The sequence below is a fragment of the Dendroctonus ponderosae genome, unplaced genomic scaffold (genome assembly GCF_020466585.1).
Source record: "Dendroctonus ponderosae isolate FM_Combo_2020 unplaced genomic scaffold, Dpon_F_20191213v2 Dpon_F_20191213_6, whole genome shotgun sequence".
NCBI lineage: Eukaryota > Metazoa > Arthropoda > Insecta > Coleoptera > Curculionidae > Dendroctonus > Dendroctonus ponderosae.
Window position 1 is genome coordinate 3,943,814 of NW_026018814.1, and position 11,092 is coordinate 3,954,905.

An 11,092-nucleotide genomic window follows, 5' to 3' on the forward strand; every position below is an offset into this window, starting at 1 on the left:
AAATTGAACGGCCAATCTGAAAATAACAAAAAAAAGGGGGGGTTTCATTTAAAAAACCAGAGTTGGTAACTACCACACGTTTATGATGCACCCTGAAAGTAATTTTAGAATGTGGACCTTTTAAACGTGAAAAACTTTCGTTGGACGAATTTTCTTGTAAACTTCATATTTACTGAGATATCGCACTTTGACGCACTAATGAGCAACCCTGTATATTATATTATATATATTATTACTCAGGCTCACGTTTCTAAAACACCCTTTTTTCAGACATATACGGCGACATGCTGGAGCAATTCCAGCCTGACATCTTCCACATGGGCGGCGACGAAGTCAACTTCAACTGCTGGAACAAAACTGAAAGCATGGTTAACTGGATGGCCGCCAAAGGCTGGGGACGAACCGAAAAAGACTTCGTCCGACTCTGGGATCACTTCCAAAGCCAAGCGGTCCAAAAGGTCTATGAGAAGGTAACCGCGCTAGATTGCAAATACCTCCGCTAAATACCTCCAATCCAGGCAGGAAGGCATATCCCGGTGGTCATGTGGACCAGCCACCTGACGCATAAAGAATACCTAAGCGACTTTCTCCCCAAAGACCAGTACATCATTCAGATCTGGACCACCGGAGAGGACGAACAAGTACATGAGCTGTTGACGAAGGGTTACAAAGTGATCCTAAGCAACTACGACGCGCTGTATCTGGACTGTGGCTTTGCCGGATGGGTGGCTGATGGCAACAACTGGTGCTCCCCATACATTGGATGGCAAAAGGTGTACCAAAACACACCGAAAAAAATTGCGGGTATGTAATAGCAGAGATTAGTTGAAAGTACGTAAAAAAGTGTACCGGAATCTACCATTGCGCCACTGTGGCGGGCACCCCGAACTATGACTACGTTGAAGCAGCGTAGGAGAGGTAAATAGTGGGGATCGTGGGCGTCTTACATTGCCGGTTAAGCCTGTCGTGCTTTGCATGAGTTTTCTGACGAGCGCAGTTCGGGCAAAATCGTAAGATTTCGCATATGTGGGTATCGTCACCCGAAACCTTTCTTATCGCACAAATTGTGAATGTTGTGTCAAATAAGCACATTTATTGGCGGTAATTTATTCATCGTAACTATACAACTGTTAATAATAATGGATGATTTTCTTTTGGAAAATAGTTGTCTCGCCAGAATTCGATTAAAGTTAAAAAGAAAAAAACTATTGGCTTGCTGATAACGTTGCTATGAACGAAAATAATTTGGAGAATTCCATCATTTTTCGCTGATATCCCACAACGACTTTCTTTCATATATAAGAGTTATTAGTTTTCCAACATCCATATCAATTTTGTGTCACAAACATTTTCGCTATTCAGTCAGATACACTGCGAACCTGCGAACAAATCCCATTTACATCCCAGAGTTCAAATAATCTTGATATTTTTGTCTTTTTTATAACATTTTGAACCAGTTATAGTTTTTGCGCAAAAAAGTGATTTTTGTTCTCTTGGCAACTGAAAATTTTAGACATTCATTAAGTTTTTAATTTACAAAACATTCGTCAGGGCCTAATTTTGTTAAAAAGTCGCTTTTTCTTTTCGTGAGATTTTTTATGATCGCAATTTGGACGAACCCGCTTGCAAAAGACGACTGGGCCTAAAACTTTGACCATTTCGGTCAGTTAAAAAATGTAAAACGCTTGACAGTTAATTTATTATAAAAACACATTATCACTTACTACGACTGTTGCAGTTAATGTCTCAAATTGATAAATAGCAAGAAAACGAAAATCATTTTTTGGCGCAAAAACTATGAATGCTACAAGATTTTATAGAGCCCAAAAATGTTTCAAACGAATTAGTGCATCAACTCAAAAAATCAATGGATTGAGATTCAAAAGCCGTAAGAAATATCTAGACAAACAAGGTATACCTGTTTCAAAGAAAAAAATGGGTCTATCCAACTGCTTGATCATATCCTTAATTTTGGCAACACCGTTAAATTTGTACTCATTACAAAAGTTAGTTTTGACCGTACCTCTACAATAACAAGATTTCAGATAAATTTCCAATTCAAAAAGACGAGTATCTATGAGCTACTTTTGCTGCAAAAATTTGCAGAACGGCTAATAAACGGTGTAATAACCAAGAATAAAATTTATTTTTCAACTTGTCACCCATAAGTCGATAAGGAAGCCAGATCGGAATTTTTAAAAAATGAAGTACTGGCCTTATTTTCAAGTCTTATGTCTAATAAACTAAGAAAATTCAACTAGAAATAAATGTATGATTAGACATTTGTAATTTTCTTTAATTCCTAGTTTTTACTAATAATATTTTTTCTATATAGCTGTTTTGTAACGCTGTTATGCTCGCTCGTCTTACCAAAAATTGTAACTATTAATAAAAACTTTAGAGCATGCATTCTACGTTCATAACATATGTTGTCTTGATCGAACCAATCTGGGAATCTTTCACGAGTCTATGTTTCAACAATTTCTATTAAATGAAACAACAATTTTCTTTGATGCCATACACTTTCATGATACATGTCAGATGCTTCTAATTGCCAATTTACCACATTGGCGAAAAATTCTGTTTGTCTCGTCAAGTATATGATTTCTGGCGTGTCCGGATTCGAATGCGAATATTCTCTGTATTTAATATATTGTTCATTATCTGTAGTTGACGAGTTGATATCTTTTATCAAAACCTTTTTACATTCAAGACAGGAACATTTACTTAAACATTTTTTAGCTATATAACCAGCAAAGAAAGTTATCGCATTTGATTCAAACATAGCGCCATTGCAGGCTTCCCACTGGAAGCTACGTAATATACAAATTCATTGAATCAGCAGCTCGAATGATTCCCTGAATGCCCATCAATTCCTTTGATCCGTCCTCAAGTAAATCTAAGTCGTGGGCTAATTTTTGCTGGATTTTCCATGTAAGAAATATCTTCATTACTTGTTCTATTAAAGAACGCTAATCCTCTCACAACGTTTCCTTTCTTACTGCTATGAATAAAATATGTTGATAAAATATGACGAAATGCTCATTGATGCATTCTACAGGTGCATTCAATCCACCTCTTCCACGTACTTTTGCATTGATATGTTCGACCGAATCGTTATTGCAAAGGCCTGTTGCTAACTCAAAATTTGAAAAATCTAATTTAAAATCATCATAAAGACTAAGCAAAGCTTGTACAGTCAAATAAATTCCAGGTGAGCATGGTGGTTCTGAAACATGATTTTCTATATGTTGCACGACCCATTGTTTAGACTTTAGACGATGCATCAAACTTTTCGAGATGCTGCTGAATCTCTGGAGATCTATCGGATAATGGGTGCTTCAGTGGATTTGTAGAAATTAAATAATACGCATTACAGCCACATATGACCGCATTAAGATTTTCGAGAAAATCAGCTGAATCTTGCCACAATTAATTTGGTTGTTCAATAATTGAAACGCTAATTTAACTTTCATGACATCAAAACTATTGGCGATATGGCGCTAGCATGATTGCTTAGGCCACAATATTATGATAACCGACTTTCTGTGGCTTTCATTTTTGCCAACTAAAATTTCGTAATTTTTAAGCTTTTTATCTTAATTTTTGTTCACTAAATATTTACATCAAAAATAACAGAAATTAATTTTGTTTAACACCCATTCTTCAACTTCTGTTTTATCTATCGCATCACCAGCACGATTCACTCTGTTCACTAATTCGACTAGATCACGTATTTCTTTTTGTAAATTACCCAGTCAGAGGTCTCGAAAGAAGTTGACCCTACGACTTTTTCACCAACATTGTAAAATGTTTTCATCTTGGAAAAGTACCTTGCAGCAATCTTTTACGATATTTAATACATACATCCGTCAGCGTACTGAAAACAATTAAACCGCGCAGAGCAGATCGGATACCAAAATTCAGGTGTTCAGATTATACATATCATATCATTTTACACAATTGATCAATTCGGATTATAGAGTATGTAGTTCGGATTATAGGGAGTACGGACTATTCATACAATAACGTAATGTATTTTATAAAAGTATACAAGGTGTTGTTGGAAATACCAATTTTAAATAGTCCCACGGATTTTCAATAAAAATCCATTGAATTCGAGTAGTTATCCGGATATCGGAGCATTCAGCTCCAAATCCACAGCGTTGCTCGCGATGTCAGTTTGATGATCAGTTTATATCAACACTTATCGATCGTTGGAAACCAGCGCAAATCGGCTGGCGTTTGCTGCTTAGGCGCACGGCCCCACTACTTACCTCCCCTACACTACTTCTAACTTGTGTGTTTGTTTCGGGAGGAAACCGCATGATGACGCTAGCTTACGGCTGCATATCGCTGGACCGCTTCGCCTATGCTCATCGGCGATCTCTCTACTAATCCTCTGTAATCGTCTCAATGGATCCCAAGGAGTGAACATTGTTTTCTTAGGGGATAAGCACAAGCAAGTGTTGGGCGCTGAAGCGACCTTCTGGACCGAACAAGCCGATTCGACCTCCTTAGACAGCCGATTGTGGCCGAGGGCATCCGCTATGGCGGAGGTGCTCTGGTCCGAACCCGAATCCACTTGGAGAGCGGCGGAAAGTCGTTTCTTGATACATCGGGAACGATTGGTGCGCCTGGGCGTTCAAGCAGACGCTTTAGAGCCCGAATGGTGCACTCAATATGAAGAAAATTGCCCCATTGGGGGCAAATTTAACGTAGCCAACATGTAATTGGTTGAGTGACGCTTCAGAATAATAAGTTGCCATACAAGCGATGATTCAAAAGATCGAGATCGTTTATTACAATGTTTTTTTTTACTGAGCTTACTCACTCTCCCCTATTTGTCCACAACACTCATGAAATAGATCCATGTATCGAACAAACTTTACTTACATTATCTTAGTGCTCCGCCATGTCCCAATTGTAAAACAGAAAATGTGTAGAACTTATTGCAGTTGGATAAATCACCTGGCTCTGCCCCGGAAAAATCCTGCAATAAAACACAAACATTAGGTAAGTCCGCCCCTGCCCTCATTAAATTGCTTGTATGCGACCCACAATACGTCCCGGAAAATTTTCGGTTGCCTACTACTGCATACGATTAATATGTTAAAAAACAAGTTTGAAAAAAGTTGCTGGCTGCAAGTGCTAATTCGTAATGAAATGAATATTAATGCCAAAGCGGATTTTGAAATGCGAGCGAAGACAAAGGAATTGACGGTGCAAGTTGGTTAAAACAAGCTTTGAAAATGGTACTTTCGAAGCCTACGCGCGCTGAAGTTTATTTTCAATAATTTGCACCCCAGAAAATGCCGGAATCATCCTGAAGCTAATGCAATATTAAAAATTAATTTGGCTGCGACCCATTCTTGTCCCAGCTTTCTCAATTAAAACACAACCTTTATTTCGCATCATTATTATAGAATACATCAGCCAATTGCAGCGTATGCATTCGATATGACTATATTTATGAACATTTTTCACAAAAATTAATTCAAAACCTACATTCTACCTAACAGTACGTTATTGTATTGATGTTGTATAATGGTAGGGAACGCCATTCACTTTTTAACACGGTTTCAGTGAAAAACTGGGTTGTTGGGTACGCCTGACTACGTTGAACTCAATCTATTTAGAAATAATAATGCTCAGGCAGGATGGTCCAGTTGCCACGTCGCACAACTGCTGCCTGAATTGGTGCGAAATGAGCACCAACATGGGAAAAATATGTTGTCAGCCTTCCATTTTAACAAAATATAATAAAGTTCAACTATAAACAGGTTGAACAAAATCTGAACCACACAGTTACAAACTGTTTCATAGAAGCTCACTAAAAAAACCCCAAGAAAATAGGCAATTCACTTATTGCCTTTCTACACAAAACAACATTGTAGTACGCGCACAATCGTTTTGTCCCATCGGAAAACGATTTTACTTTAATACCCACCTCGATCAAATCTTCCCCGGAAATTACCTCTTGGTCGAAACATTCCCGGTCCTCTAGGACCCCACGATCCGCCTCTTCCTCGCCCCCGGTCCACCCAGGGTCCACCTCCTCGCCCCCTTCCTCTTCCACGAAACCCACCACGAAAATTATTAAAATCGCCCCGATTTGCGTAAAAACCGGGCACATGTCCGTCATTATTTCTGAAGACTTGCTCTTCTGGCCATGATGGGGCACAGTCGACTGGATAACAAAGCAGAGGCTGTCTAATTCCCATATCCATCTACATAAAAAAATTAGAATAAAGAACATAAACCAATCAATTTAATTTGGAAAATAACAATTAGCATTTAACCAGGGATGGCGCTCTAGATATTTTTTCTTATTATAATAATTTATTGCGGTTCTTACCCGCGGTGGAGGCGGAGGCACAGCCATGCTCGGCGGCGGGTGGCTCATGCTTGGTGGAGGGTCTGAAAGTTTCGGCGGCCCTCCAATTCCAAAATCAATGGGAGGCGGCGGATGAAGCGCCACCCACGAATTCAGTCCTTGTGAGCCGCAATTGGACACACCTGTTCGATCCTGCACGTCTAATTCAGCGGACAAATTACTGAAGTCATTCAGATCTCCTGCAATATCATCTAAAAATTGATTGGCGTCCACGTCATCCAACAAATCGGGCAAAGGGGGCGGCGGCTCAAGTGACATGTGCACATCTTCTGCATCAAAACGGCCAGTCATAATCGCGGAACAAAATTTTTCACTTTTTGGGAAAACTCACTATTAAGCAGCCCATCGGCGTTGTCTAGGTCGTCGCTCAAATCCATGTCCATTTCTGTCGTCTGAGTGTTGTACCGCATTCGAGGATCACCTGGGGCTCCGGGTGCAGGTAGTGGAGGTGGCGGAGGCGGCGTTTTCTTTATTGGCGTATTGCTAATGAGGGGTGGAGGCGGAGGTGGTGGCGGCGCGTTAACATCGAACTGTAACCGATAGTCTTGATCTTCGGTAGGTAGCAAAGACCGAGATTGTTCAGAGATGGACGGTAATGTCCGGTAGTCCTATCGATTTCAACCAATCAGAACAACGATAATGTCTTTCACCTTTTCTAGGTACCTTATCTAACGACTCCCATAAGGATTCCTGAGGTGTAATGGTGGTCAGATTGCCCCGAGCGGGCAAAAACTTTGGCCGCCCGTTCAGTAAAACCTCTTGATCCAGATCGGGTGACTCAGTTAAACTGATCAGATTTCTATGGTCGACATCTTTCCCCGTCAAGCTGCCTAGGGAATCATCTAAGCATGAAACATTGACTGAACTTGAACATTGTCGAAACAGTTTTAGACTAAGTCAGCTTACCTAGATCGCCCATGCCAGGAATTATCCCTCGGTGATCCACATCAACTGCACCGCTACACAAAGAAGAGTCGTGGTACTCAACTGGATCCCCATACCCTTAAACAAGTCCCAATTGAAATGTGCACCATTTGCCAAAGTAAACGATCTCACCTTCTTTTTCGAATAATGGAGGGCTTTCTGGAGTGTCAGCATCGTTCAGGTCGTTCCAGCCGCTGTTGTCTATATCGTCCCATGCCTCTGTTACCTGTGAAGGGTCGTACGACTCTTCCAAGCTGGGCGGATACGGGTTACGGTAGGGGTCGTAGCGAGTGTCGTCTGCCGATTCAAGGTAAGAATCTGATTGATAAGTGTGATCTGACAAATTCATCAATACTGTTCAGAGTCAGAATTGTAACACTAATACGGTCAATTTGCACTCTGAGAAAACGCATATGCATAGTGAAATATGTATGTATGTTGCAAAGTTTTCAATTGCATTTAAAGCATTTTTCTGCAAATTAATAGTAATTGATGGAGTTAGAACTCATTCTTATCCTTCAACAACAGAAGACCGGAGGTTTGACATATTGAAACCAACTTACTATACGACGCAGACGTGCTGATATCCATACTGTTATTAAAACTGAATCCGGATTCGCTGTTCTTGGAGAAAGGTGGCATTGGCGGCGGCAACAATGGATTGTAAGGCGCTGCTCCATCTCTAAAATATTTATAAATTGCAAGCAACAGTTTTAAATCTGCAAAAAGGTCTCACATGTCCCCTAAATCTTGCCGTTGAGTCGCAGACGAGGGGGTAGTAACATAACTGTTCGTGGTCTGAGTGTTATTTATTGATGACGTTTCCGCTGTTGCGTTGGAAAAGAGCTCTGTAGTGCTAATATTCTGCAATAAGTGATTGTATGGATGTATTTCACACTAAACAATGAACCACCGTTAATGATTTCACTTACCGATATGTCGAATGATAGGTTTTGTCCTAGAAAACTAGTGAATCCGTTAGACAGAAAGCTGGAGCTGGTCTCTGCAGCGTCTGCATTATTAGCGCTATTATTGTAGCTGTCGCTGTGGTTGTTTTTGTAAATTGAACTGTTAGTTGTAGGTGGAGGTACATAGAAGCCTGGATTGGAGTATTGAATCAGCGACATGTCCATTTCTACAAACACAAAAATTACTGATACTAGACGAAGTTTCTGTGAAATGCGGCTTACGATCAGGTTTCAAGTGAGAAACAATGTCGTCTTCCGGTAAGTCAATGTCTTCCTCTGGACTAGGAGATGGCGCATTAATGTCCGGCGACGGAATCGGACTTGGCAAAGACTCTAAATGCTCTTCCAGCTTCTTTTGAACATGCTTAACCCGCTGGCTAAAAGTTCTATATGCCTGCAAGAATTATTTTTAGTTTTAGTTTTAGGCATTATCTATCGGATATCTGGAAAGTGCGTACATTGGCGACCATTTTCACATCTTTTCTGTCCGACTCCAAATGTGTCTCTGCATGCTTTAGTACTGAAATAAGTGCTATTCGGTTTTTTATCTCCAATTTAAGGGCATTTATGTAACTCTCCATATGATCCACGTAGACGTCCAACTCTTTTTCCACATCGTCCACATGCGCCCTATCTGAAATTCCACTTTTCAATTAAGCTTTTACCAAAATCTAGACTTACCCTTTAGCGAGGTTATCAGACTTTCAGATATAGTGATTTTTGGATTATGTTCCTTCAGGACCTTTAGCTTGCCATCAGTGTCCTTCTCCAATTGAGCGCAGCTTTTTATTTTGTTTATCACATAGCTGGCCTACCAACAAGAACCAAGCTGATGTTTTGGCTCTAATGTTTAATAAGAAAGTTTATCTTTACCTGAAACTCATGCGGTTCATCACTTTTTGGCCCTGTAGGCTGAACACTTATCAATCCACACAAATCTGTAATGTACTCTTCTCCATATACGGCTCTTTGTTCCCATATTTTGAAAATTCTTAGGATTTTATGTTTCACTTTTTCGTCTCTATAAAACAGACCCACCAACTTTAAACCGGTGTACATGCGTTCAGCAATCTACTGTCGTATGAACTACTCGAGGATCCACTGGTAAGGCGGCAAGCTTACCTGACCATCGTTGTGGCTTTCTGAATGGCGGTACCCCAAGTATCCACATAGTCGTAGTTTCTTCTCTTTGAATACTGAACGACATCGTTTGCCAAATAGAACAGTGTTAGTCTTTGTTCGATTTTAACTCGTTTTATTACGTTCAGCCAAGAAGTAACAATTTTCTTGTAGTGCTGCCGGTTAGCCAAACACCACTGACAACACTGATTGATGCTTTCCTGCGAGTCTTTCAAATTGGTCAGTTTTTTCTCGAACTGCAATGTTGAAAACTCACTGTCCGCACTGGATGTGCCCATTTTAGCCTTAACATTCACGCGAGAAGTTGTTAAAGATCTGCAACGATTACATTATGCGAAGCACTATGATTAGAGCTTCTCAGATATTTTCTTCGCTTTCAAGCAAATCTATGTTTGCAAACAACTACAATGTACCTCTTGGCGGCATGAGCAACCACCCGACTTTCAGTACTATTGCAATCATATGCTCTTGTTCTTTTATCAGTGCTCAATCTAAGGACTTTTCACATGGAATAGTTGGTTGCAACATATGAAAACATTTGGCTAAATATAAAAATGTATTAAGGATGAGAGGCAAGCTTCCTCAAAACACATTTAACTGTCATTTTGATTTGGCGAACGTCATCAACGTCAAATTAACTGCTCTTGCAATGTTGCCGGTTTCCTAATTTTCATTTATAGCCATAGTTGACAAATATTAAAACGAGGTTGAAAGTAGTAATACTAGAGTTTTTTTGCATATATGTATGACCATAGATAAAGACGAGTGTATGACTACTGAAAGGGACAAAACCGGCCATAAAATAACATTTTGTTGGACTCATGTACTTTATGACTGTCCAGGTTTGGCACATAGATGAAGACAACTACTAAAACGACTGTTTGGCAGTCATGCAGTACTAATGTTCTTGTCTTTATCTATGCTTTATTTATGTTATTCCTTATTTTAATACTGCATTTGCGTTATTTCTGTAACGAAATTATAGTTATTGGAATGTCTAGTTCACTGCTTTCAGTATTAAACATGTGTTATTGTGTAACCTAACCTTGCACAATTTATTATTAATCATTTTACGTTGGTGTATTTGTATTTTTTACTTTTCAATTGGATTTTGGTTGCTGTTGCTCATTTACGCTTAATTGTTATAATGAAGAAAATTACATTTTTGATAATACTTATATTTATAAACAGGGGTGGTTATCAGGCTGAGGAAAGAGAATATTTTTATTTAGAACAAATGTCCGATGAGTATAAATATGTCTTGAAGTGCATATTATTCAAGGCTTAGTGGAGATACGAGGAACTGATACGATAAACCAACTGAAGTTTTTGACCCTTGTTTGATCCCCCTTGGTCATTACGGCGTGATATTTATAAGTTCCCCAACATCACGACTCATTTGGTGAATTACTTAATTTAAAGCCGTAGTTTTTACATTGGATTACAGCTCAAGGCTTATAAAGATTTGCAAGTTTACAAGCATGCTGAGTCTGGAACCGTTCAAAAGATATCAGCTACACACGTTAGGGATAAAGCATTTATTTTTAACATAATTCTCTTTTACATCCATCACTTGAACTTTTGCTTGCAAGGTGTACATTATTGAATTGCAAAAATCTAAATTCTGAAAAACACGACTTGAATATTCTTCAGTTAGGTACAT

The 11,092-nt window shown here is 39.3% G+C and overlaps 2 protein-coding genes and 1 long non-coding RNA gene across 10 annotated transcripts in view; 2 read left to right on the plus strand and 1 right to left on the minus strand.

Moving 5' to 3' along the window:
• The window catches only part of LOC109534636 (chitooligosaccharidolytic beta-N-acetylglucosaminidase), a gene marked incomplete in the record, with an annotated part of 25,055 nt that extends 20,235 nt beyond the window's left edge, over positions 1-4,820 (plus strand). The window contains 3 exon segments of the mRNA XM_048667726.1: positions 271-470; positions 519-804; positions 4,450-4,820. Coding sequence (XP_048523683.1) covers positions 271-470; positions 519-804; positions 4,450-4,733 — 770 coding nt within the window.
• Positions 811-3,191, plus strand: LOC125504940. Its single transcript, XR_007281825.1, has 2 exons — positions 811-918; positions 3,062-3,191. It is a non-coding gene; the product is annotated as an uncharacterized LOC125504940 (long non-coding RNA).
• LOC109534634 lies at positions 4,781-10,062 on the minus strand. 8 transcript variants are annotated; one of them, XM_019900369.2, is made up of 16 exons: positions 9,843-10,061; positions 9,412-9,744; positions 9,163-9,310; positions 8,971-9,100; positions 8,748-8,923; positions 8,512-8,683; positions 8,254-8,456; positions 8,058-8,185; positions 7,885-8,003; positions 7,454-7,639; positions 7,304-7,399; positions 7,061-7,257; positions 6,729-7,005; positions 6,359-6,666; positions 5,951-6,230; positions 4,781-4,993 (listed from the first exon to the last, which is right to left on the minus strand). In XM_019900369.2, the coding sequence occupies exons 2-16, from the start codon at positions 9,705-9,707 to the stop codon at positions 4,968-4,970; spliced, it is 2,742 nt and encodes a 913-aa protein (XP_019755928.1). In that variant the 5' UTR covers positions 9,708-9,744; positions 9,843-10,061; the 3' UTR covers positions 4,781-4,967. The 8 variants fall into 8 exon arrangements, with proteins under 8 accessions (XP_019755928.1, XP_019755929.1, XP_019755933.1 ...); XM_019900370.2 differs by having other exon boundaries at positions 6,359-6,663; positions 9,412-10,062; XM_019900374.2 differs by having other exon boundaries at positions 7,061-7,227; positions 9,412-10,061.
• Positions 10,063-11,092: the final 1,030 nt, after the last annotated feature.

Bases quoted from the DNA above. Each gene is read 5' to 3' on its own strand.
- LOC109534634 (XM_019900369.2), bottom strand. From the start codon at position 9,707: ATGGGCACATCCAGTGCGGACAGTGAGTTTTCAACATTGCAGTTCGAG. The intron at 9,311-9,411 runs GTAAGCTTGCCG...TCTGTTTTATAG, and splicing joins AAAGCCACAACGATGGTCAG to AGACGAAAAAGTGAAACATA. The intron at 8,684-8,747 runs GTACGCACTTTC...TAATTCTTGCAG, and splicing joins ATGTGAAAATGGTCGCCAAT to GCATATAGAACTTTTAGCCA.